This window comes from Gymnodraco acuticeps, unplaced genomic scaffold, assembly GCF_902827175.1.
Source record: "Gymnodraco acuticeps unplaced genomic scaffold, fGymAcu1.1, whole genome shotgun sequence".
NCBI lineage: Eukaryota > Metazoa > Chordata > Actinopteri > Perciformes > Bathydraconidae > Gymnodraco > Gymnodraco acuticeps.
This window is the reverse complement of record NW_022991896.1, coordinates 114,766-142,123: the sequence shown is the minus strand read 5'-3', so window position 1 is coordinate 142,123 and position 27,358 is coordinate 114,766. Positions and strand designations below refer to the sequence as shown.

The 27,358-nt window shown below is 41.8% G+C and overlaps 3 protein-coding genes across 4 annotated transcripts in view; 2 read left to right on the top strand and 1 right to left on the bottom strand.

Annotated features, from left to right (window-relative positions):
• Positions 1-2,253: 2,253 nt before the first annotated feature.
• Positions 2,254-4,712, top strand: LOC117535572 (pancreatic secretory granule membrane major glycoprotein GP2-like). The gene is made up of 2 exons (XM_034200091.1): positions 2,254-2,488; positions 4,511-4,712. Exons 1-2 carry the CDS (start codon positions 2,297-2,299, stop codon positions 4,598-4,600), a joined length of 282 nt encoding a protein of 93 aa, XP_034055982.1. The 5' UTR covers positions 2,254-2,296; the 3' UTR covers positions 4,601-4,712.
• A 1,801-nt stretch (positions 4,713-6,513) lies between these two features.
• On the top strand, positions 6,514-17,296 carry LOC117535571 (complement C1q-like protein 4). Of its 2 annotated transcripts, XM_034200088.1 has the most exons (5): positions 6,544-6,598; positions 16,277-16,352; positions 16,490-16,552; positions 16,663-16,791; positions 16,943-17,296. In XM_034200088.1, the coding sequence occupies exons 2-5, from the start codon at positions 16,289-16,291 to the stop codon at positions 17,224-17,226; spliced, it is 540 nt and encodes a 179-aa protein (XP_034055979.1). In that variant the 5' UTR covers positions 6,544-6,598; positions 16,277-16,288; the 3' UTR covers positions 17,227-17,296. The 2 variants fall into 2 exon arrangements, with proteins under 2 accessions (XP_034055980.1, XP_034055979.1); XM_034200089.1 differs by lacking the exon at positions 16,277-16,352 and having other exon boundaries at positions 6,514-6,598.
• Positions 17,297-21,208: 3,912 nt separating this feature from the next.
• LOC117535544 (polycystic kidney disease 1 like 1-like) overlaps positions 21,209-27,358 on the bottom strand; it is a 58,408-nt gene continuing 52,258 nt past the window's right edge. Inside the window, exons 49-54 of the mRNA XM_034200058.1 lie at positions 26,269-26,391; positions 25,673-25,885; positions 22,528-22,689; positions 22,077-22,238; positions 21,915-21,964; positions 21,209-21,821 (exon numbers count right to left, since the gene is read on the bottom strand). Coding sequence (XP_034055949.1) covers positions 21,479-21,821; positions 21,915-21,964; positions 22,077-22,238; positions 22,528-22,689; positions 25,673-25,885; positions 26,269-26,391 — 1,053 coding nt within the window. The 3' untranslated portion in view covers positions 21,209-21,478. The remainder of the gene's footprint in view (positions 21,822-21,914; positions 21,965-22,076; positions 22,239-22,527; positions 22,690-25,672; positions 25,886-26,268; positions 26,392-27,358) is intronic.

Below are 27,358 nucleotides of genomic sequence, written 5' to 3'. Positions count from 1 at the left end.
CCTCTGAAAACAACAGAAGGCACTGTGCTTAAAGAAGTCAAGGGCTTCAAGTATCTGGGCTCATGGGTCAACTCAACCGAGCAAGATCTCAAGGTGAGGAGAGCACTTGCATGGAGGGCCCTGAACGGCATGACCAGTGTATGGAACTCCAACCTCCCCCGTCAAATCAAACTCAGCTTCTTCTATGCAACAGTAGAGTCTGTTCTCCTCTATGGCAGTGAATGCTGGACCCTGAAGCCAACCCTGCAAAAGTCTCTAGACGGATGCTACACCAGAATGTTGTGAGCATTACTTAACATCAGCAGGAATGTACATGTAACCAACAAGATCCTGTAAGAGGGAATAGGGTGAGTGAGAAAATTGCAGCCAGGAGAATGAGACTAGCAGGACATTGCCAAAGGCATCAAGAGCTGCCAGCCAGCAAATTGGTGCTGTGGGAACCAACACACGAGCATCGGTCACGAGGACGTCCCACACCAACATACGCTGACGTACTCAAGAATGCACAAAGTACCAATGAACTGGCCAGATGTATGGAGAACCGGGATGACTGGAAGTGACGATGGAGGGCTCGTCTGAGGACGACCTAGAGATGCGCTGTCATGTGGGTATATATTAATGCTGCCCATTATGGACACAAGCCATTTTCACCCATTTATTAATTATATGTTTTACATTTGATTCTTCTTCTTCGAGTCCGTGGCAATCTCAGATGTCGTTCTGCCAGTATCGGGCACAGGCCACAGCTGATGGGGTAGGTTCTGCCAGGTCTTCTGGACTGCACCGGGGGGCATCGGCACATTCCAGTAGGTGGGACATTGTCTGCACTGATCCACAGCTGCACGTGGTCTTCTGTGGTGTAGTTCCACACTTTCATCAGTGCTTGCACCTCCCCTGTTCCACACGCAGTCTCTCAAGTGACTTCCAGGTTGTCCAGCCAAGGTTGTGGCCACTAGCGAGGCTTTCCGTTGGTGTGATTCCTCTGTCCAGCCATTCAAGAGCTTGTGTGTCATTTATTTGCCATTCATCTTCCCAGATGTTGGTCCTTGCTGCTTGTTTAGTTGTCTGGAGGGGCAGGACTGTCTGCACAAAACTGGCTCTGGATCGGAGCCTGCGTGGGGGTGCTACGTGGCCATGCAAGGGGTGTCTGATGTCTGTCTCCTGTGTTCTCCGTTCATCTTGAGCGATACCTAGTCGTCTGATGTGCGGGGGGAGAGAGATGCCGGCTAGCGCATAGAGGCACGGGGACAGGTGGTGTTCTCCTGTGGGTTGGCGGCGGGTGTTGGTTACGGCCGTTGGCCACCAGCTGTGATGCAACCGAGTTTGCTGTGACTGTTGTGATTATGGGTGGTGTGGTGTGGTCTTCGCCAAGACGGTGGATTGTAGCCCATTTGATAACACCAATGTGTTTAATACTGGCAACTTCTAATTGTGGGAAAAACGAAAACGTTCCCAGTAGAGACGTCCCATAGCACATTTTGCGAAACACAATAGCGAGCATGTGTAGTTCTGAAATGTTTTTTGGATTTCATATTGCATTAACACCATATCCCAACATGCATTGCAGCTAAAACATCCAATCACCGAGCTTAAACCATAGCTGAGGATCTTGGGTAATCAGTTCAGTGGCTGTGTATCGCAATGATGCTCAAAATGTCCCTTATAGGCCAACGTCTGTTTCCGGCTATTTTATTTTGAAATTCAGTTCCTGACGGACGCCAAAAAAGCCCGAGATTATAGAATTACACAAATAAATAAAAACAAGGATAATTGTGTGTTATTTAGAAAATAATAACAAATTAGAAGGAAAAAAATATTTTCAAAAAATGCAGATTTCAGTATTCTGAGGCTCTGAGCCATTTATTTTCCTCCCGGACGGCAAAAAAAGTCCGACATTATACGATTTAAAATTAAAAACAATAATTGTGGCTTGATATTTAGTAAGAACATGTTTTTATGAACCCCACAGCTTCCGGTCTTCCAAGACCCGACCGGACAAAAAGACGTGGTGCAGGCACGAAACATACTACCAATAGAAATACAATGCTTTTAAAATCGTTCTGTGTGACACGAAAAAAAGGGGAACATCTTGTTGGTGAACACGAATCAATAGATTAAATGTCGTGACTATAACACGAAATGCCGTGAGACTGGGTTGGACAGGAAGTGTAAATCAGAGGGTTGTGGGTCATAATAGTAATAGCCAGAAATGCAGACTGCAGATTCAGAACATCCTGATGCTTTACATATTATGTTTGGGGCATCATAAGAAAGGTCTGCTGCTGAACATGTAGTCATGATGTCTGTGTTCCTGTTCCTCAACAGATGCCCGAACGCTAACGATGAGACGGTGAGACTGAGTGGAAACGGACAGGGAACCTCCAACGTTTTCTCTTTAAACATGTTCGAGTTCAACGGAGGAAACAGAGAAATCTTCCTGCACTGCAAACTGGAGCTGTGCGTCAGGATGGGAAACTCCTGCCAGCCGGTAAGAAGAGACTAGAAACACAATTACAATCTAATGTTTTTTACTTAGATGAAGTTCTGCATCTCAGAAGAAGAAAATAGAGTAACCTATTTGATAGCCTACTGTTAGCAATCTGAGGCTCATGCTAAACTAGCATCTTGATAATGGTTATTTTTAAGGCACCCTATTGGTCAAAGCTAACTGAGGTTATTTAAGCTAACTGAGGTTATCCAAGCTAATTTATTTGTATTACTTCAGGTAACTTACTTTGTTACAAAAGCTAACTTTAGCTACTAAAGCTAACTTACTTAAGCTAATTTAGGTTATTTAAGCTAATTTAGGTTATTCAAGCTAACTTTGGTTATTTAAGTTAAAATACTTGATGTCATTTCTTTAATAACTTACTTTGGTTACTCAAGCTAACTGTAGATACTCAAGCTAACTGTAGCTACTCAAGCTATCCTTAGGTTGTCTAAGCTAACTTCCTTAACGAATTATTCCTCCAGTCAAAATTGTTAAAATGTACAGACCTGGTAGAATTCCAAACGGCACAAATCATGTTTAAGGCAAATAATAACATTTTACCAGGAAACATCCAAAAAGTATTCACTCAACGAGTGGGGGGATATAGTTCAAGGAAACAATTTCAATTCTAAATTCATAGGGTCCGTACAACCAGAAGAACTTTTTGTATCTCAGCCTGTGGAGTGAGACTATGGAACAGTGTGAACGTGGAGCTAAAGCGATGTCCAGACATTAACCCTAACCTGTGGAGTGAGACTATGGAACAGTGTGAACGTGGAGCTAAAGCCATGTCCAGACATTAACCCTAACCTGTGGAGTCAGACTATGGAACAGTGTGAACGTGGAGCTAAAGCCATGTCCAGACATTAACCCTAACCTGTGGAGTCAGACTATGGAACAGTTGTGAACGTGGAGCTAAAGCCATGTCCAGACATTAACCCTAACCTGTGGAGTGAGAGACTATGGAACAGTGTGAACGTGGAGCTAAAGCCATGTCCAGACATTAACCCTAACCTGTGGAGTCAGACTATGAACAGTGTGAACTTGGAGCTAAAGCGATGTCCAGACATTAACCCTAACCTGTGGAGTGAGACTATGGAACAGTGTGAACGTGGAGCTAAAGCGATGTCCAGACATTAACCCTAACCTGTGGAGTGAGACTATGGAACAGTGTGAACGTGGAGCTAAAGCGATGTCCAGACATTAACCAGTTCAAGAGGAAATACAGAGAAATTATTTTCTCGAGGTACAGGGATGGGGAAGGTGTTTGACTATGTCTGTGTGTGTGTGTGTGTGTGTGTGTGTGTGTGTGTGTGTGTGTGTGTGTGTGTGTGTGTGTGTGTGTGTGTGTGTGTGGTGTGTGTGTGTGTGTGTGTGTGTGTGTGTGTGTGTGTGTGTGTGTGTGTGTGTGTGTGTGTGTGTGTGGTGTGTGTGTGTGTGTGTGTGTGTGTGTGGTGTGTGTGTGTGTGTGTGTGTGTGTGTGTGTGTGTGTGTGTGTATTTACACATGTGTATATATGTCAATCAACAGTTAAAGCAGATTAATAATAATAATGATAATTATTGCAGATTATAAATAAATCATTTAGGGACAAGGGGGTGAGATTAAATAAATTATACTTATTCTCACTCCTTTTCGAACACTAGATGTGGGACTGTTGATGTTGCTAATGCTGTTGTTGTAAATGTCATTTTTTGTTTTGATTTCTCTTACATGACTATGCACTGCAACATTTTATTTGTAATGATTAATTGTACTTGTTCGAAATAAGATGTATCAATCAATCAATGTTATTACTTCAGGTAACCTTCTTTAGCTACCAAAGCTATATTACTTACTTAAGCTAACTGAGGTTATCCAAGCTAACTTATTTGTATTACTTGAAGAACACATTAAAGAAAAGCTGTAGGTTTTGTTAAGAGTGTCTCGGTTGTGTTTATGCCTTACATACTTGGTATACAAACAGTGTTTTAAATATTTAAATCTGTCCATAAAGTAACGCTCCTGTCTCTCCCACAGACCTGCAAACCTCGCTCTCGCAGGAGGCGCAGAGCCTCTAAATATGTGGACAAAAACCCAGCCATCATCTCCATGTCCTGGACGAAATAAAGACCATTGAGTAAGAATGTAATATGTGTGTTTAACTTTAATCCAGTGCCATCATCTGCAGGCAGCTCCGCAGTGTTTGCCCCTGTGTGCAGGGATTATTAAATTCTTTAAAAAATATATATAGACTAAACTGCAAAAAATAAATCCTGACGATAACACCTGAGATAATTGACGATACCGTTGCCTCTGATTCAAAACAGATGAATCACCCAAGCTATTAAGACACTTAGATATCTTACATATTTTGTGCAATAAAGATAATGTCCCTAATGTTTACTTTCTTTCTATACCTACTTTAGACAGATTCGACCTCCTGAATGCAGAAACTGAATGTTTGTGTTGAAGTTTAAAGAAGCATTTCAGCAGGAAGGAAATCCTGAGCTAAATGGGAATCATAAAATATGAGTTATGAGCAGGTGGAAGTCACGACTAATGAAGAAATACATAAGAACAGTGGTTGCTGCTGAGTGTGATTATGTGTTGTAATAATGACTAATACAATTGAATAAACGGAGTAAGTAAATCAAATATGAGCTTCAGTAATTTATTCATCTTTTTCAGGAGTATATTAGTATTTACTGTGTGACATGTCTCCATGCTTTAATGATCAAAAAGCTCTTTATTTTAATCATACTTTTCTCATCTGCTCTGATTGGTTAGCTGTAATAAGTAAGTAATAATAAGAATAAAGCTATTTTAAATTGAATGTATATGGGTCATTCCAGAATTGGAGGACATTTCATGTCCCCCATATAAAAAAAACTAATAATCCATGCCCAAAATGCTAAAACATGCACTTGTTGTGTTAAACATACTTGTCTTGAGACAAAATGTATATAAAGTTGTAGAAAAAGTGGTTTCAAAATATTATTTAAATGATCAAATAGCTCTCGAACATCCCCTAAAATGGCATTTTTCTCTTGTCCCCGCTTCTTGGTGACCAACTTGCATGTCAAATATAACATTTAAAATAGGGATTTTATTTACTTTTTGTTGGTATTATTCTATTGATATATGTCTCTTGTAATGGTAAAATCAATTTGTTAAATCATAAACATATTTTAGATAAGGCAAGGCAAGGCAAGTTTATTTATATAGCACTTTTCAACACAAGGCAATTCAAAGTGCTTTACAAAAAATGAAAGAGATTAAGAAAATGGCAGATAACAGTAATTTCGCACAGAAGGTGTGTCCCTCAACATGCGTTCAACCCTGTTACCCAAACCTTTTTAGATTGGCACAGGAAGTGAAAAAACTGTAAATCAGATGACACAGTGGAAGTGACATCAGCAAGCCATGTGATAGTGCCATGGGTAGACCAAAACTAAGTCCTCTCTTTTATTTTTCATATTTTTACAATCTTTTCAGTCTTAAAAGAGTGTGGCACTCTGACCCACTCAACCCTGTTACTGATATTATCAGAATAAAGCATATTCATTTCAAAGTTATCTTTCTTTCATTAGATATCCAAGTTTGTCCTTGCCTTGAAAGTAGCATTACATGCTACATCTAGCAATAATTCCTGAGATTAAAGCTCAAATTAGCATTGATTTTCAACCCTGTTACTATAATTAGAGTAGCAGGGGTAATTCTTCATTGGAAAATATTAATTTGATGCCTAGCTGGGCAAATCACTTTTTTTGATGGTTTATTATCTGTTTTTCCTAAATAAAAGGTTAATTTTTCAAAAATGTTGGTGTCTAAATTGTCCTCCAATTCTGGAATGACCCATATTTGTATTTGTTATGTCTCGATGCCAACTGCCTTTATATGTAAATAATATCCTACTTTTAAATGTCCATTATCTTATTGCATTAAAAAAAAGAATGAGGTAAAAGTCTGTGCGTCCTGGCAGCGTGATGACGTCATGTTACCGTAGAAACAGGAGCATCGATTTGCTGCTAACAGCTAACAAGTAAAACATTATAATCTGAGCTCTGTAACGTCCCTTAATTCACTTTTAAAGCCTATCGACTCACCGTGGAGGTTTTCTAACAGGTAATGTCACTTTTTACTTTAGGTGTTGTCAGTTAACGGTTAGATGTGGTGTCTGAAAGCGATTAAAAAGGCTTATGGTGAACACGCTGCTAATGCTAACAGATGTGATTAGTTATGTCATCCGTTATATTCTGTGACCCCCCGAGAGAAAACACGTGACTAAATAACAGGTGAGGTGTGGAGAGCGGACTAACGGTCACCTTTCAACACAGGGTGCTCTACAAACATGAACAACATTTAAAAAAGAGTGCAGCAGAAACACATTATGAAATGGCATTTAGAAAACAGTCAAAGAGAATACAATAAACATAAAACAAGCTCATATAAAATACATGTTATATATTGTGAGATATGAAAGTCTTGATTTAAAAAGGACCATAAGGTTTCATGTAGTTTGTTCCAGATATTTGGAGCTTAATAACTGAACTGCTCCATGTTTGTAATGTAGCAGGAGATCACAATAAACCATTCAATGCTTTTCAAACCAGCAGCAGTATTTAAAAATCAGTTCACTGACAGACAAGAAGCCAGTGTAAAGACCTGAGTGTATAAAAGGCTGGACCTTTTATATATGATAATAATAATAATAATAAACTAGCACCTGTCAAAACCTAGTTAGAAAAGCAACAGGCAGTCATATTTCATGGCCTGGGATCAAATCCTTGCCGAATGAAGCATAGATGAAAGTCTCAAGATAGATGATTGAACTGCAGAGGTGGGAAGTATTGGAGTACACATACTTTGTTACTGTACTCAAGTACATGTTTCTGGTATCAGTACTTTACTCCACTACTTGTTTTTCTGACTACTTTGACTTCTTACATATACCTGTACTTTCTACTTCTTACATTTTGAACTCAAATACCTGTACTTTCTACTTCTTACATTTTGAACACAAATACCTGTACTTTCTACTTCTTACATTTTCCAAACAGCTGGTTCCTTTAGTCTGAATGTGTGTTTGATGCGTGATCATTATTCTTTAGAGTCATTGCGTGCCTATTGATTTGAACACGATCCGTGTATCCATCATTTCCTGGTCTTCTCTAAAGAAGAGGGACCAATGGAAACGTTGTCATGTTGCCGTTGTTCAGCATGGAAACATTCATTAGCTAACAATGACATTATTGTTCTATTAATATAAAGGGAGGTCAGGTACTCTTTAAAACAGCTGCTAGTTATGGGTACTTTCTACTGAAGTACATTTCAAAGCCCTCTTTACTTTTACTTGAGCAAAGAAGTTTAGTCAGTATTTCTACTTTCACCAGAGTATTTTTAAACACGAGTATCTGTACTTCTATACTTGAGGAAAGGATGTAGGGAATCGCAGTGTCTCTCTCTCGCTCCCTCTCTATCAGTCGCTTGTCAATCTTAATAGTCAATGAAATTAGGGAGTCCAAATCAGCTGGAAGCTCAAGAGGAGCCAACTGATCCTTTAATATGCCGGACAATCCATAAAGGAAAGCATCAAACAATGCTGATTGGTTCCAGTCACTGTCCGCTGCCCTGGCGCAATCCAACGAGTGCTCTGGCTGCCCCGCCCAGGTGGGATGTGCTGGAAGATCTTGGTGAAGGTCTCAGAGAAGAGATCGAGGGAGTCACAAACAGGAGACCTTCGCACCCACTCTGCCGTCGCCCAAGCCTCAGCTCGGCCAGAAAGGTGGGAGATAATGTATGCCACCCTTGAGCGCTCAGATGGGTAGCATGCAGCCTGCAGCTCAAAGTGGAGGCCGCACTGAGCCAGGAAAGCCTGACAATCACCGGAATCCCCAGAAAAACGCTCTGGTCGGGAGAGGTGAGGAGACAGGGTCGGAGTTGGAGACTGGACTGGAGTAGGATCCACTGGGGAAACAGACAATGGGGGAGCTGGAGGACTTGGCTGGAGTAATAGTTTTTGGATATTTTCGACCAAATAACAGACTTGCCCACCAAAAGACGACAAAACAGACTCCTGTCTCTCGGCCATCAACTTTAAGTCCTGGCGAAGCCCGGTAAGTTCCTCCTCTTGGTGGTAAATCCTCCTCCCTTGACTCTGAAGAGCAGCCCGCACAGAATCCTGGTCGGCTGAGTCCATGCTGGCCAGTTCGTACTATCAAGCACAAGAATGGCCACGAGCAAAAATAGGACTCAAGAGCACAACCAGGCTAAAAAGGTCTTTAGTCAAGCGTTTAATCCAAAAGGCAAAATAATACAGGCAAAGATCCAAAAATGTACAGACTGGAAGCAACGAAAAACAACCAACTAAGTTGGTACAAATGCTAAACAGCTAGAACTATAGCTTACGTTAGGAGAGTATCTAGGAGCACCTCCTGCTAGACAGACAAGACGAACTGGCAATGACAAAGGCAACAGCACAGACTAAATACACAGGAGAGGAGTAATGATTAGGGACAGCTGAGGCTCATTGAGGTGATTAACAGGGAAGGAAAACACACAGGTGAGGGAGTGAGGCGATCAGCCAGGGCCAGGATGTGACAGATAATACTTTTCACTTGGGCTATCGACAATTTTGAATGCGGGACATTTGCTTCTAATACGTCGTTTTAACTTGGTAAATAAATGGAATACTTCTTCCACCTCTGATTTTAACCTGTCACTGTTTTTAAAACTTTAATTAAATGTTTGATATTTCCAGAGACCCTTTCAGACCGGCAATGCTGCCCTGCATGTAATTCCGATTGTCCATCGGAATGTAACAAAAGTAAAAAGTCTCCCATCCCCCTTGGGAGACTTTCTCCACACATTCCGATGGGCAATACATAAAAGGCGCGTTCACATCGCAGTACTTTTCCCACTTTAGTTCCGATATAGTTCCGAAATGTCGCGTTCACACCAAAAAGAGCCGGAACTAAAATTAGTTAATGAGAACCTTTTTACCCCCTTTTCCGTCCCTGCTAGAGAGCAGGTACTTTCGTTGGAGAAAAAAGGTTCCTATGTCTAATTGGCTGGGTGGATTGCAAACCACGCCCCGTAAAACTCCCAAAAAGTTTTGTGAAGCCGCCATTTTATTATCCTCGCATTAGCATTATTAGCATTAGCATTAGCCCAGTGCAGAAATGCAGAGAGACTAACTTATGGCAACACAAAATAAAACATGGGAGCGGTGGAGATGAGGAGGTGTCGGCGTTCTGGTGATTTACTCGGAAGGCTTCAGTAGAAGCTGCTGGGACTCCCAGCAGCTTCTACTGAAGCCAGTCCCCAACTCCGGGGACTTCCCGCCGGGGACTTCGGGTGGCAGTATACGCCGTGAAGTTGTTTGCGGCCTGCCAGTAAACCCAAAGCAGAAGATGAAGAAGTGACGTCAGCGGCTTAATCTGCCTAATCCTCCCCCAGGGATTTATTCCTGTGTAACGCGATCTGTATTTAGTTCATGAGAACTAAAGAGTTCTCATGAACTAAGTTCTGATGAACCTTTGTGGGAAAAGTACTGCGGTGTGAAAGCACCTAAAGACAGCTAACTGGGTAACAGTATGTTCCCTGACAGTAGTTTACTTCTCAGCTTGTCACTCAGAAGAGGTGGGGGCTGGTGAACGGTATGGTCAATGTTTGTAAACAGTAAACACTGTGAAATGTTGACTTTATTTGATAATTTCAGTAAAAACTAACTAACGAGAGGAAGAGACACTGCATTACATTACATTACATTACATTGCATTTAGCTGACGCTTTTGTCCAAAGCGACTTACAATAAGTACATTCGACCAGGAAGACACAACCTTGAAGAAAACAGAATCATATAAGTATATCAGGTTTCATAGAGCCAAACATTTCAAGTGCTACTCAACTGGCTTTAGGTAATCCAGTCCTTTATTGGTATAAAAGTGCTTCGTTAATCGTTCTAACGCTCGAAGTGGAGTCGAAAGAGATGAGTTTTCAGTTTGCGCCGGAAGATGTGCAAGCTATCTGCCGTCCTGATGTCAATGGGGAGCTCATTCCACCATCTTGGAGCCAGGATAGCAAACCCACGTGTTTTCGCCGATGGGAACTTGGGTCCCCCTCGCAGCGAGGGCGCAACGAGTCGTTTGGCTGATGCAGAGCGTAGTGCACGCGCTGGGGTGTACGGTTTAACCATGTCCTGGATGTAGGAAGGGCCAGATCCATTCGCAGCACGGTAAGCAAGTACCAGTGTCTTGAAGTGGATTCTAGCAGTTACCGGAAGCCAGTGAAGGGAGCGGAGGAGCGGAGTGGTGTGGGAGAATTTAGGAAGGTTGAAGACCAGACGAGCCGCTGCATTCTGGATGAGCTGCAGAGGTCGGATGGCACATGCAGGTAGACCAGCCAGGAGGGAGTTGCAGTAGTCTAGGCGTGAGATGACGAGAGCCTGGACCAGAACCTGAGTCGCTTTCTGAGTCAGCTGGGGACGTATCTTCCTGATGTTGTAAAGCGTGTATCTGCAGCAGCGGGTTGTAGCAGCGATGTTTGCAGTGAAGGACAGGTTGTTATCTAGGGTCACACCCAGATTCCTTGCAGTCTGAGTCGGGGGAAACAACTGAGGTGCCGATGTTGATTGTCAGGTCAAGAGTTGGACAATCTTTTCCCGGGAGGAAGAGCAGCTCAGTCTTGTCAAGGTTGAGTTTGAGGTGGTGAGCAGACATCCACTGAGAGATGTCAGCTAGACAAGCAGAGATGCGTGCGACGACCTGGGTCTCTGAGCGGGGAAAGGACAGAATTAATTGGGTGTCGTCAGCGTAGCAGTGGTAAGAAAAACCATGCGGGCTAATGACTGATCCGAGCGAGTTTGTGTACAAGGAGAAGAGGAGGGGACCAAGAACAGAGCCCTGAGGGACCCCCGTAGTTAATTGACAAGGGTCGGACTCAGACCCTCTCCAAGTCACCCTGTAGGTACGGTCTTTCAGGTATGAGGTGAGGAGGGAAAGTGCAGAGCCTGAAACTCCAAGTTTTTGGAGAGTGCAAAGGAGGATCTGATGATTCACCGTGTCGAATGCAGCAGACAGGTCCAACAGGATGATGACAGAGGAGAGGGATGCAGTTTTGGCAGTGTGCAGTTCCTCCGTGACAGCAATGAGAGCAGTTTTCTGTGGAGTGACCTGCCTTGAAACCAGACTGGTGCGGATCCAGAAGGTTGTTCTGATTGAGATAACAGGAGAGTTGTTTAAAGACAGCGCGTTCAAGTGATTTAGACAGGAACGGGAGGAGAGAGACAGGCCTGTAGTTTATAACATCAGACGGGTTGAGAGTGGGTTTCTTTAGGAGAGGGTTTACTCTTGCCTCCTTGAGACTGTTTGGAAAGTGACCAGAAGTTAGAGAAGTGTTGATGAAATGGGTGAGAAACGGTAGAATATCAGGAGCGATAGTCTGAAGGAGGTTTGAAGGGATAGGGTCCAGAGGACAGGTGGTAGGGCGGGCAGAGGTAATGAGGGTAAGAACCTCACTTGGAGAGAGAGGGGAAAAGGAGGTTAGTGTGTTGGTGGAAGGAAGGTCTGGTGACCCAGCGGTGAGTAAAGGTGAGTCAGAAAAAGAAGAGCGAATATCATTAACCTTTTTTTCAAAGTGGGTAACAAAGTCGCTTGACAGAAGTGAGGAGGGGGGGAGGGGCTTTTGGAGGGTCCAAGAGGGTGGAGAAGATGGAAAATAGTTTTTTAGGATTGGAATAGGAAGATTGGATCTTATCTTGAAAGAAAGTGCTTTTTGCCTGAGAGATCGAAGCAGAGAAAGAGGAGAGGAGAGCTTGATAGGTTAGGAGGTCGTCACGGTGTTTGGATTTCCACCATTTCCGCTCTGCTGCCCTAAGGACGGTTCTATTAGCACGCAGTGCATCATTTAGCCAGGGAGCCGGAGGGGACTGACGAGCCTGCCGAGATGTCAGAGGACAGAGCGAGTCCAGAGTGGATGAGAGAGTAGAGAGGAGAGTTTCTGCAGCAGAGTTTGGAGGCAGTAGTTGGAACGAATCAGAGGAAGGGAGGGCTGAGAGCACCGACGAGGCAAAGGTAGAGGGAGAGAGGGAGCGAAGGTTACGGCGGACAAGTGTAGGATGGGAAGAGATTAGTTTGTTATGTTGGAAAGGGATAGAGAGAATGAAATGAAGAAGTGATCGGATGTGTGGAGCGGGTTTACAGAGAGGTTAGAAGTAGCGCAGTTCCTTGAGAATATGAGATCAAGGACATTGCCAGCTTTATGAGTCGGTGGGGACGGAGAGAGTGAGAAAGCAAAGGCGGTTAACAGAGATATTAGTTCGTCTATCTTCCCCATCTGGAGGTTGAAGTCTCCGAGAAGTACAGCGGGAGGGCCAGTTTCAGGGATGTGTGAGAGGAGATGATCTAATTCCTCCAAGAAGTCCCCCAAGGCGCCTGGTGGACGTTAGAGAACAACAATGGTTAACTGTATAGGATGGGTTACTGTGACGGCATGGAACTCAAAGGTGGAAGGAGTAAAGTTAGGTAGCTTGAAGAGGGGAAAAGCTCCATTTGGGAGAGAGCAGGAGACCAGTGCCACCTCCTCTGCCAGTGGGTCTGGGTGTATGGGAGAAGGAATATGCAGTGGAGAGAGCTGCTGGGGTGGATGTGTTGGATGGAGTAATCCAGGTCTCAGTGAGAGCAAGGAAATCCAGAGACTGCAGGGAGGTGTAGCCAGAGATGAAGTCAGCCTTAGGAACAGCTGACTGGCAGTTCCACAGGCCACCTGAAACTAGCATAAATATGCAAACCTAAAGTTAACTTTACTGCTGGAGAAGAGAGATCAGGGGGGGAGAGCTGTGGCTGATGGGCCATTAGGTGTGTAAACACACAGCTGATCACCTGAGAGCTGACGTTTCATTCAGACTATTTTAAAAAAATAAAAAACGGTCTGATTTCAACATTGCACAACAATGAACTCAATGTGTGATTGTTTATAGCAGTAATATTAAACACTAATAATACAGTAAACTATTAACAATAGTATAATATTATAGCCCGTTTGCCCATGGTGAGATGACGAGGCTTCATTAAAAATAAACCTATTTTTAGTGAATTACTGAGTTTGGGCAAGTTAATAACGTTTTAATGGAGTTGACTAAAGTATATTCATATGTGTCAGTGCTTTCATGTCAATTCGGCGAACATAAACATAAATGATCGTGAAGATGATGATTAAAATAGGATTACAAACCGGTAGTGAGAGCAGTACTGCATTTCCTCCCGTCGGATGTGAACAAACCGATTATTTTTGTAGTTGTAAACACATGTGGATTAAACCACATTTATTTGTGCTTTCATGTCAATTCGGCGAACATATGATGCATTAAATGGTCGTGAGGATGATGATTAAAAATCGTTTGTTTGAGCCGGTCTGCATTTCCTGATGAAAAAACAAACCAACGGTTTTGTACCTACGCCAACGTGGATTAACCTCTTAAGCCCCAAGCCTGTTTTTCAGGTTTCAGGCTCGAAAATGACATTCCCAGAACAAATGACCATATCTTCCCTTCTAAAAGGGTTAAATTAATAATCTTTTTACTCAAAGTAATGATAAACCTGTGAGTTGGATGTAGAAAAGTCAGAATCAATATAGATGTTTTTTATTTTAAAGAAAATTCAGATTGAACATGGTAAAAAACTGTAAATTATAGTGTCCGTCCAAAACATATTTTGTACTTATAGTGAAAACTAACCTTATACAACATATAATAAGTACCCTGTATCAAGATTGATGCAAAACAAGTTATATTTGACCTTTTTAGACAGATTTAGCAAAAAAAACCTCTTCTGGGGCCATTTGGGTGGATTTTCCTTATCTTTGGCCCCCCTTCTTCGATTTTGACATGTGACATCTCTTTCTGACCGTTTTAGAGCCAATAGAATCGAAGGGAAATCGTCCCGCACACACTCATGTTAAAAAAAAGGTTGCATCCTTGCTCATTAAATCTTTCTACAAAGCGTAGGAATGGCCTGCTCTGATATTTGAAAACGGAATTGCAGTTTTATTGCTTATAGATTATCAGAAAATTTCAAAGGGGACACAGTCACATTGGATATTAACCTATAGATTAACTACAGCATCGTTTTTATCGTTTTAATGCCATTGAAGACCAGTTTTGACCAGACAAAACCAAGGTAAGCCATGTTAGCGTTGTAGGCTACCTAGCGCCACATGTTTTGATGTACGTTTTTGTTGATAACGTCGCGAGTTTGTATCTTTCAGTGTTGAGGTGGGCACCGTTAGATTCTGTGTCTTTACGATCATAAACGATGTGTTGGATGTGCAGCTAGGATAAGTAATAAGGGAGCTAGGAGTGATTTTCGGTGCAGTAATAGGTTAGCATTTTTCGCTCGGGGCTAATTCAGAGGCTCACTGTTAGCATTGTGTGTGTTTTGGTTTTTTTAAATGAAAAAGATCAGTTAAATGAGTTTTTCCCCGTTATATGGATATAAAATATTCATAGTTTATTAAATATTAAGGTTCCTTAGACATTGTTTCCTGCAAATGACGCGATTTCGGCCCCGGAACCGGGTCCGTGGGGCTTAAGAGGTTTTAAACAACATTATTTTGTTAAATAAAAACATGGTGATGTTTTGTAAATGATTACATGTCTCTTATATAGCACAGAATATGATCCTATCCATGACATATGGATATTAACAAAGCTCCGCTATATCAGATTCCTGTAGATCTATCAGCTGTTTATTTCACATGAATTCCAGTGTGGCAGCTTTTTAATCACTGCTCCCCCTGGTGGATCCATGATCCATTGCAGCTGGTTTCATTATAATTTAATTTATTTATCAAGGGGGGCGTATCAAGTCCTGCGGGGGGGTTTTCCTTTAACATGTATTTTATTTGTAACTTTTTTCAAGAGAAGCTTCTTTTTTCAAACAAAAGCAGGAGTAGCAGTGAGCTGTTTTCTCAATATTAAATATTGTTTTTTCCGTCTCACTTGTTCCCATGTTGCCAGGAGGCTGACATCCATATGCCCTCTGTAGCTGTGTTTGTGCAGCAGCTCCACAACCTCCAGGACAATAACGGAGCGATAGATGTAATACATATAGTACACTAAATACACAGTCAGCAAACTGACCTGCAAACAGAGAGAGAGAGTGAGTTATATTTTTTCAGCAGTCAAAGCATAAACAGGTAGATTATTTTAAAGTTAAAACCATGCTGTGACCTTCCACAGGTATGTTGGTTTAAGAGCTGCAGGTTACTTTGTGTAACCATTAGCCAATCACCAACCAAGGTAACCCCCCCCCCCCCACACACACACACACCGTATCACCTGAATCTCCTCCTAGAGCACCATTGTGTTATTTTTAACCAAATATCTCTCAGAGGAGCATGGGGAGTGGCTCCTTATTTTCATCAAAAGTAACAGACAGAGAATCAGTAATCAGTAAGATGTCTGTAGAGTATTCGCATTTGGTTTCTGTTGTCCTTCTACAGACACGGTACCTGAATGTAGGGACATACAGGGCTTGAGCCCGTACCCAGGGGGTTGTGTAGTTATGGTTCTGATAACTGCCATGTGTATGTAGTATGCTCCGTCACTATCAAGGTTATTAAACCAAGTTCCAAGATAAACATGACTTGTTTATGAGAACATCAAACAATGTCCAAGGACGTTTGGATTATTTTGATATGTGTTATCAAAGAAATCTGCTGGATTCTCATGGCCTCGTCAGCTGTTTAACGTGTATATAAAGACGGGAACAGAGCGAGACGTGTCACACTTCTCTGTCTGAACAGCGATATTTCAGAATGAGGAAAGCTGCAGTTTTGCTGCTCTGTCTGCTCTGGACGGGGGCTCAGGGTGAGGATGGAGGTAAGCTATCTGATTTAAAGTGAACTCTTTAGTGTGGTAGAAAACAGGTGTCAAACTTTCTAATATGTGATGACAGAAACTGAAATAAACTGAGGATGAAAACTATATTTTACTGTAAAGATTTTAAACTTGTTCAGCTCTAGAGAACAGGATGAGCTCCAGTGAAAAGCAGGTGGTGGAGTTCCAGACACATAACTCAGGTAAGAAACATAAACTATTATGAAGAGTCAAAGTATTGAATAAGAATAGAACTGGTATACTGATATACCAGCAAATATCAAACTCTGCTGCATCCTCCTCTTTCTCACAGCCGGTCCTCAGGTGGCGTTCTCAGTCGGTCTCAGTGATGCAGGAGTAGTCGGCCCCTTCGGCACTAACAGTATACTGAAGTACAGTAAAGTCTTCACCAATATCGGCCTGGCCTACAGCTCAACTACAGGTACTGAGCACACACACACACACACACACACACACACACACACACACACACACACACACACACACGCTAACATTCATTTACAGTAGATATGTGACTGTAAGCTTTCTTAAGAGTGTTCTTAATGAAACCATTACCTTCTCCTGTGATGCAGGTATCTTCACAGCCCCCGTCAAAGGAGTCTACTACTTCAGCTTCAACATGTGGGGAAGCCGCTTTGTATCAGATACCGCTCTTGAATTCGCTCTCAACAACGTGATGAAGATGAGACTTCAAGATTACAATGATGCCTATGGCTATGTCTCTGCGGCTAACTCAATGGTTCTTCAGCTGGAGAAGGGAGATGTTGCCAACATCGTTCTGCCCTCCAGCTACAGCGTTTATGATGATTTGTTTAATCGCATGGTTTTCAGTGGATTTCTACTCTTTCCTCTGTGAAGCCCACTGTAAAACACCCACTGCATTAAGTTTCAACATTACATATTAATAAATAAGTGTGTTGACTCAATTTATATAGTTGTTTGTGTTTATTTTTGCTTGGTTACATGAACAAGAGGCATTCATTACCATAACAACGTTTTCTACGGACAATATAAGACAAACACTTTAGCAGTACTGTTGTTGTCCAAACCCCCTAAACCGAGACCAAGTCAAGACCAAAGAGCCCTCTACAGTCTGTGCCCTGACTACAGAAGTGAGACCCACACTGCATGACACAGATATGAAAAATATTTCATACACTTCTCAAAAGGATCTGTCATATCCACAATCCCAGAAAAACTCAAATGTCTTCATTCACCTGGTTGCTTGCCATATATACTTACAGTATATGTTTGTGTATGAATGTTATATGAGAAATTTAAAGCAGAATTGACTTTTATGTCCGGGAATCTTCCTTTATTTTATGATCTCTTTGTCAGAGACAGAAACTCATCAAAATAAGGTTGATTCTGAGACCAGGGCTGAAGTCGAATAGTCCATTTAGCTTAGGAACCTTCCTAACGGAGTGAAATGACCCGGAAGTCCCTCAGTGGCAGCCATGATAAGAGCCGTTTGAATTCTCTACATTATAGGAAAGGAGGTTTCAAACTTCCTTTATAACCTCCTTTAGCTTAGAAACCACTGGACCTCCCTTACCGAAAGGAGAGGAGAAAATGCTGCCCCACAATGCCTTGCAGCCGCGGCATTTGCCGTCACACAACAGTCGGCCGTTCACGGAAACAACCGATTATGACTGAGAAATGATATCATGAAAGTTACGGTGCTTATTAAGCTTTTTAAAACGTATGTGGTAAGTTGCCAAAGTGCTTTGTTTTGAACGTGCATCAGTATTATAATCAAAAAGAGAAATATGAACGTTAGTTTTTACTGAAATGATCAAATAAAGTCAACATTTCACAGTCTTTACTGAGCTGTGTGGGGTTTGTTCAACTTTTAAAAGATGTTTGAATGGTGATATACACAGTGATAGATGTTAAGGACTGACGTTTATAATAAATACATTTGTATTGATTTTAAGATATTTTCATAGTTCATACAATCTTTGGGATCATTTGTATTAATGTGGACCGGAGGGAGAGGGGGACGAGCAGAAGTTTCACTTTCCTTTTTTATTTCAATTCCAACTTTGGTCATGAAGAAAATGTTTCTCTGTTGTCCACGTTCATAAAGCATAAAGCAACAGCATCAGAGCACGGTGCAGAGTCTCTAGATGAGTTTACAGTAGTCCCTGGTTCTTCTTAAACATCCATGTTGTAGTCCGTTGTATAGAAAACTGTAGTTTCCATAGTTTCCCCACAGCAGCAGACGCATGACGTCCGCTGGCGCATCATAAACACGTCGGATAGTGAAAGTGCAGTCGGATTCTCTAAAGTACATTAAGTCCTTTTGAATTCTCCTACTATCCCTTAACCCCGTGACGTTTCACTCAGAGGTCAACATTACATTACAATACATTGCATTTAGCTGATGCTTTTATCCAAAGCGACTTACAATAAGTTCATTCGACCAACAAAATACAACCTTGAAGAAAACAGAATCATATAAGTACATCAGGCTTCATAGAGCAAAAACATTTCAAGTGCTACTCAACTGGCTTTAGATAAGCCAGCCCTTTATTAGTATATAAGAGCTTCGTTAATAGTTCTATCGCTCGAAGTGGAGTCGAAAGAGATGAGTTTTCAGTCTGCGCCGGAAGGTGTGTAAGCTATCTGCTGTCCTGATGTCAATGGGGAGCTCATTCCACCATTTAGGAGCCAGGATAGCAAACCCACGTGTTTTTGCTGATGGGAACTTGGGTCCCCTTCGCAGCGAGGGTGCAGCGAGCCGTTTGGTTGATGCAGAGCGGAGTGCACGTGCTGGGGTGTACGGTTTAACCATGTCCTGGATGTAGGAAGGGCCAGATCCATTCGCAGCATAGTACGCAAGTACCATTGTCTTGAAGTGGATTCTAGCAGTTATCGGAAGCCAGTGAAGGCAGCGGAGGAGCGGCGTGGTGTGGGAGAATTTAGGAAGGTTGAAGACCAGGCGAGCAGCTGCATTCTGGATGAGCTGCAGAGGTCGGATGGCACATGCAGGTAGACCAGCCAGGAGGGAGTTGCAGTAGTCTAGGCGTGAGATGACGAGAGCCTGGACCAGAACCTGCGTCGCTTTCTGGGTCAGCTGGGGACGCATCCTCCTGATGTTGTAAAGCGTGTATCTGCAGCAACGGGTTGTAGCAGCGATGTTTGCAGTGAAGGACAGGTTGTTATCTAGGGTCACACCCAGATTCCTTGCAGTCTGAGTCGGGGAAACAACAGAGGTGCCGATGTTGATTGTTAGGTCAAGAGTGGGACAATCTTTTCCCGGAAGGAAAAGCAGCTCAGTCTTGTCAAGGTTGAGCTTGAGGTGGTGAGCAGACATCCACTGAGAGATGTCAGCTAGACAAGCAGAGATGCGTGCAACGACCTGGGTCTCTGAGCGGGGAAAGGACAGAATTAATTGGGTGTCGTCAGCGTAGCAGTGGTATGAAAAACCATGCGGGCTAATGACTGATCCGAGCGAGTTTGTGTACAAGGAGAAGAGGAGGGGACCAAGAACAGAGCCCTGAGGGACCCCTGTAGGTAATTGACAAGGGTCGGACTCGGACCCTCTCCAAGTAACCCTGTAGGTGCGGTCTTTGAGGTATGAGGTGAGGAGGGAAAGTGCAGAGCCTGAAACTCCAAGTGCTTGGAGAGTGCGAAGGAGGATCTGATGATTCACCGTGTCGAATGCAGCAGACAGGTCCAACAGGATGATGACAGAGGAGAGGGAGGCTGCTTTAGCAGTGTGCAGTTCCTCAGTGACAGCAAGGAGGGCAGTTTCTGTGGAGTGACCTGCCTTGAAACCAGACTGGTGCGGATCCAGAAGGTTGTTCTGATGGAGATAGCAGGAGAGTTGTCTAAAGACAGCACGTTAAAGTGTTTTAGACAGGAACAGATATTTTCATCAATCATACGTATTGGGATCATTTGTATTAATGTGGACCGGAGGGAGAGGGTGACGAGCATAAGTTTCACTTTCCTTTTTTATTTCAATTCCAACTTTGATCATGAAGAATTTATGTTTCTCTGTTGTCCACATTCATAAAGCATAAAGCAACAGCATCAGAGCACGGTGCAGAGTCTCTAGATGAGTTTACAGTAGTCCCTCGTTCTTATTAAACATCCATGTAGTCCGCTCACTCCGCTGTATAGAAAACTGTAGTTCATGACGTCTACTGGCGAATCATAAACACGTTGGATAGTGAAAGTGCAGTCGGATTCTCAAAGCACCGCAGTCTCTTTCCTAAGTCCTTTTGAATTCTTCTATCCACTATCCCTTAACCCCGTGACGTTTCACACAAAGGTTAAGGAATAGACGATAGGAGCTGATTTTTGGACTATTCGACTTCAGCCATGGTCTTCAGGACTTTTTAATAAACTTTAAACTAATTTTATTTTTGGGAAAATGTCACATTCACAAGAACTGGACTGAGTTTTAATGCAGCACTATTACATACATATTAAAAATAAAAAGGCAATACAAACCAAGTGTGTATTTGATCAATATTTTACTTGAAATTAAACCTGTTTTATTTCCTTACTTTATTATATTTGTTTAACTCTGTATATGTACCCCTGATGTCAATATGTTGTGTTTTTATAATTTTAGATACCTAGCATTTGGAAACTAACATCCATAGTATTCCCTTAAACTTATATACTCTCAAATAAAAAAATTAAGCACATTTTTGCGAAAAAAGCCCTCAACTATTTTCACATGCTACTTCCATAAAGACTCCACTCAATGTCCCTGAAATTAATGAGATGCGCCAAATATCTCTATACTGTATATAACTAGAAATGATTTGACAAATTGAATGTATTTTTCTCAAGCAACCTGTTTTATTTATATATTTATTTATATATTTATTTATATATATTGGTTTATTATTTTTGACATTTGAATAAAAACAAGTATAAAAATAGCTCTTAAGTTATTCTATATCTAGTTAGACAAGAATTACTTGCTTGTCAAAATGCTTTTAAAAACAGATATAGGCAAATGTGATGCATTAAATAAAATACATGCTTACACATACAGTTGTTAATCTTAACAGAACAGAAAATACAGACCTTGTAGATCTTGTTGTCTTGTAATACTTGCAGATTTTCAGCCACATCTCCATCACTTATTGATCTGGCTCTACACTTCCAGGCTCCTCGTGGACCAGCACCTCCACCACCATCTCAGTCTGTGGGGCCTGAGTTGTATCATTGATTACTGTCCATGGCTCACTTTGCTTCTCCAGAACATCTTCGGTCCAAACCCTGATGATACATGCATCATCTGGGCGGGACGGGTAGTTCTGTGTCTTTAAATAAGTCTGGAGCTCTTGGTCTTTTGGGTTTTCTCCGGCTCTTGTTCCTGGTTGTTGTGAATTATCCAATCCCACAACAACGTCAGAGAAGGGACAGCCTCCCCTTTGGTTTCTCTGCTGCAGAAACGGCATGTCCTTCAGTTCAAGCTCGGACCTGGTGATGCAGAATCAGGCAAAAAAGAAACTTGTCAATTATCATCATTTTGTAATTGGTGATTTTTAAATTGTGCTTAGAAATGTGTGTTACCTGAGCAGGTGAGATGCAGGTAGGGTTTCTTCTTGTGTTCTTACAAAGTCCTGTAATAGAATCACACAGCATCAGCGTCACAGAATAAACCATTGTGATAAAGTATGTATATGTTTGTAATGCTCTGTAAGCATGTGTCCTATTCCTTGAAGTCGGACTCACCTGTGCGTGCATGTTGATCCGCTTTGTGTGTGAGAGGGCAGGACTGTCCTTTCGGTAGCGATGAGCTTTGGAGGGCAGAGTTTGGTGCAGACTGTTGGAGAGGGCGCTCAGTCTGAACAAAAGCTCATCTAATAAGCTTTCAAACTCCTCAAAGTAATACGTCTGCAAAAAGTGGTGAGATATATTAGGTTTGAGGATGTATGGTATGAGGCAACAATTGAATTCCCCACAGGGATCAATACAGGTTTATCTTATCGGATATTATTTATTGGAGATATAGTCTTCATTTTAAGAGACACCTGCAGAAGCATTGCCAGTAACATTAGATCATAAACCTGACCTCCAATGTTCACACCAAGGTAATTTGACTATAATACAAATGTTACACATCCTTTATTACAGTCTGTAAAATGGATCTCAGTTTTATTGTTTTTATTGACTCTTTCCCCACCTTTCCCTCCACACGATGTTCAGTCCATGCTTGTCTTCGCTGGCAGGTGACCTCAGAGATCTTCCTCCTGATGTAGCGGGATAATTCTGCCATGGTCAGCACATTCCCCCTGCCTCCAGATCTTTTGGCTCTTCTGACTAATGAGGACATCACCCCTATCACCTGTTAAAACCCAGCAGTGATATAGACTCTGACAAATATCACTGAGTGAGTCATCTCTCATCCAACACATTGTTAAGGTAAAGAAAAGATAAGATATATTAATATTTTACATTTTAGATCAGTTTTTTTTTCTATTTTGAGATGTTTCTATTTTAAGTTAGTTTATTTTCTACTCAATACTTTGTTTTAACATGCTGCTGTAATGGGAAAAAAATCCAATTTGGGTTCAATAAAGTATATCTTAACTTATCTTGTGTTTTTGATCTAAATTTGGGATTTTTTTCAACACGGTATATAGATAGATTTAAGCAATAGCTCATGACATAGGGGTTAGGGTAGGGGGTTGTCGACCCTCCGCTTCGCGTCGGGCCGAACCACGCCCCTTAACTGTGATATAATGACCATATACCACGGCCTGAAGTGAGCTATTGATTTTATAAAACGGTTACCAAGTGTGGCAATATGAAAGAAAAATACACACTCTAACTTAAATAGTTTTTTATTAGTAAATAATGATGTTTAAAATAAAATAGTCCCTCCGTTGCTTTCTGCACAAAACATAGAGCGAGGTGGTTGCTATGCAACAACACTAACAGCTAGCGAACATATTAGACAGAGAGCGAGGGCCAGGCCCTCCCATTTGACATTCCTGCCCTCCCCCAATAAACACGTTTTTTATTATTTATACAAATTAAAAAATATATATATTTAATTTGTTTTAATTATAAATAAACTGTGAACTTTTATGCTACGATGTATGTGATGTCAGAACAAAACAAAAAAATCGCAGGCTACGTCAAATAAATGCATGTGTCTGTTGTGATTTGTGATTCGTCCCGTCAGACTCTGCCGCCTATTCTGGATTTGTTTATTGTGCATTCTGTAGACTCCCATTTCTGTTTGAATTACAAAATGGACATAAAAAATTGGCTTAAAAGGTCTAAGGATTTATTAAAAGGAAATAGCGATGAAAGAACTGCAGCCGATGGTGCTGCTGGCGACCCTGCACCTGCCGTTGCAGCAGCACGCCTTAATGTCACAAGCTTGACCTCGGCAAACCCCGGGACTGAGTTAGCGATGATCTTGTGGTTAATAAACCCAACCAGGTGAAACTGGATCGTTATCCAGGGAGATTGTTTTCAGGAAAGATGCGCACTTTTGCCGCTGCATGGTACAACAGACCATGGCTTGAATATTCGTTAAAAGCAGACGCAGCCTTTTGTTTCCCCTGTAGACAGTTTAAAGTAAATACGTCTTCATCTGATGCGGCTTTTACTGTCAATGGTTTTTGCGACTGGAAACACGCATTACAGACTGATAAAGGACTGTTAAGACATGCCGCATCAAAAGAACACATTTCATGTGAGAGTTTGTGGAGAGAGAGACAGATACGAGAGGAAACACATAAGGAAATTAGAACTTTGGTTCAGATCAGCTGCACGGAGCCGTTATTACGTGTCAGCTGTCGTTGATATTATAGCTTTTTTAGCTGTCAACCAACTCCCTCTCAGAGGTGACTCGATTCACTCCACAGCATGTCCGAGTCAGGCAGTGCATAGAACATAAACCATGCCCAAGGCGGGCTAAACAGTTCATCGTCTCCGTCTCTACTATTTCTCTCCGAGTGCAGCGATGAGGAAGCTGCCATCCGTAACCAGTGTGCCTTGCTCGTGATTTACCAGTGTCTGTGCTGCCACGCACACCATGTTTCAAAGTGGTTGCTATGTTGCCCTTTATTTGTGTATGTTTGCGATAAGTGTGCGTCTTTACGCAATGCTGTTGGCCTTGCTGTTTGATATATATTGTGCCGCAGGCCCGCAGCACGTGACGGTTTTGTGTGCCCTCCCATGAAAATCATATGCCCTCCCTTTAGATTTGTTCTGGCGCCGGGTCTGCTCCGGTCCCCGAGATTCGGCTTCCAGTAGCTCTGGAGAGACCTGTGGTCATAATTTCTCTGCTTTGTTTTGTTAGAAATTAAAAATCAATATTTAATGATAAAACATGATTTTATAACTGTTTTATTGTGAAAATACTTCCGGTTAGCTTCCGCCTGTGGTTAAAGTTTATTTTGAAAAGCTATTCCGGAAAGGATCTCCGAAATACCAACAGTAGCTTGACTTCAGGCTTTATGGAAAACACGATTTACAGCCGTTAAACGGTATTAAATAAAAAGTCATGAAAGAGATAAGGAGGAGAAAAGGCGTGTGGAAGTAAGCAATGAATGTAAATGTCGAAATCCTCTGTTATGTGCGATATCGGGCATTGGTGAAAGGAGGGCGGAAGATTACGTCACAGCCCCAGAGAGGAGGAGCAAAGGGGGATGCAGGCAAGCGGGAAAGACGAATGTGTGTGGAGAATCTTCTGCACGGCGGCCACTGCAAGAAGAGGCTGCAGCCTTTCTCTCCTCACTACCTTCTGTTTGTTTTATTACCGCGCCATTTAATTAAAGTACCCATTTGAACCTTCTCAGAGTCTCATTGGTCTCCTTATTTTAAGTTTCTCTCCTGGACGCGAGGACAAGGAATATCCTAATAGTTTCAAGACCCGCATCAAAAAGTTTTGAATGGTGGTACTTTTCCAGTTGGTCTACCTACCTGTTCTTCACGTAGCTCTGCTCCTAACCCTAACCCTGTGAAAACTGAAAAGTAACTACAATTCTACCCGTGATATACGCTCATTATATCACGGCTAAAAACCAATCAGATTGCTTGATTTGACTTATCCGTTTTATAGAGAGAGATAGATAGATACTTGATCCCAATTTGGGATATATTTGCGTTGCAGCAGCATAAAAAACACAAAGGCAGAGAAATTAAGACACAAATAAACATAGTTGACTTTCTGTCATATATACACTATGAAGGGTCAATCAAAGGCTAACCAAATATTAAAGTAGGATGTTTTTAACATGGAGTGTTTAAGAAATAGCATATTCAACTAAATATTATATACAGAGAAAAACACTTTATATTATAAAGTATACCACTGCTGTCCGAAGCCCAGAGGACAGAAAGAGGAGTCCACGGTAAAGGAGATCCCTCTCAGAGCGGTGGAGGCCCCTGAGGGCCCGGAGACCCCAGCAGTGACGGAGCAGCGTCCGAAAGGAGCGGGGAAGTGAGCTGAAAGACGAGGAGCTTTGCACGAAGAGGATGTTCCCCGCGCAGGACAGCGCCACCATCAGGATAACACAGGAAATCTAGGACAGAACATTATTGACTGCTTGCTTTCCTCACAACATTTCATAAAGAAACTGTCATTCATGATTTCTCATTATGTCTTCAAGTGCTTATGTGAAAATGTTCTCTTTTTTTCTCCGGTCTGGTTTTGAATTGTTGTTGACAGGTTGTTCTGCTCATTGTGGATCACAAGATGATGGTTTCAATATATTTCTCTCGTACAGAAATATTTCAAATATGTTATTGAAAACTGGGGCCTATATCTGTGTGTGTGTGTGTGTGTGTGTGTTCCTAATGTATTTTATAACATTCTGCACTCACACTTCATATCTTATATGTTAGTTTTAGGTAAAGTAAGTGTTTAGTTTGAAATGCTGCTGGTATTTCTGCTCTCTGTGTTTACCGTTGGCCAGAGGAGGCTGCAGAGTGAGCGGGTGAGGAGTGAGTCGGAGGAGTTCACTCTCAGCACGGTGACACACTTCATGGTGAGGAGGAAGAGCGTAATGCCACGCAGAGATCGAATACACTGTGAAACAAAACACAACGTAACACTGAGTCAGTAGTAGAATCCTTTAAATCATTAAAAAGCTTCTTAATGTGAGCCCACTAGTTTATTCCCAACATGTCTTTTAGTAAATGTTATTCTTCTTCTTTTAGAAATTCTTTTTGCGTGTTTTATTCCATATATAAAAATCTTGTAATTGTTTGATTTTATGTCATTCATTCAGTCAAACATTGGTAAATAAATAACTTTTTAGCTTCATGACTCTGCCTTGGTTCACAGTTTTATTTCCACTATGGTCAGCACCTCTCCCACACTGTAGTGCATTCCTCCTCTCTTCCTGTTCCCTTTTTAGCCATGTAGAGCACTTGATAACTTGGATTATAATGCCTTTCAATAATTACTTTCATTTTAATATCCGACACCATGATCTGTTAGGGATTTCTAAACCTTAAAGTTGGGCTTTCATTCAGTATTTACCTTTAAAGGAACGTTGTAATTAAGTCCTTGTGATTATCCCCCCTAAAGATGAGGCTTTTTTTCAAGGGAAGCTCCTTTTTTCAAACTAAAGCAGGAGTAGCAGTGAGCTGTTTTCTACGAAGCCCTGGAGGGTTCATAGAGAGAAAAATAAATAAAACGAGGCCACGTTTTATTAATGCACACGATATACTTTCTCGTTCGCACGAGATACTTTCTTATGGTAAAACACATCGAACTGCCCGATTATTTCGCCATATTATTAGTTTTATGAAGAATATGTCCGGTCGCCAGGGCTTGTGTGTGTGTGGGGGTAGGGCATTTGTTTATGATAGTGTTGTTCATTCCGGTGCACTCCGGCAGGACTATAGCACTACATCGAGATTAAGATTAAACACATGTATTTCACTTGGGAATACACATATAACTATGGAGAACCAGATGTGTGTAAATTACTGTTCATGGTAATTTGAAAACAAATGCCACACACCGAACACACACACACAGAGCGGAG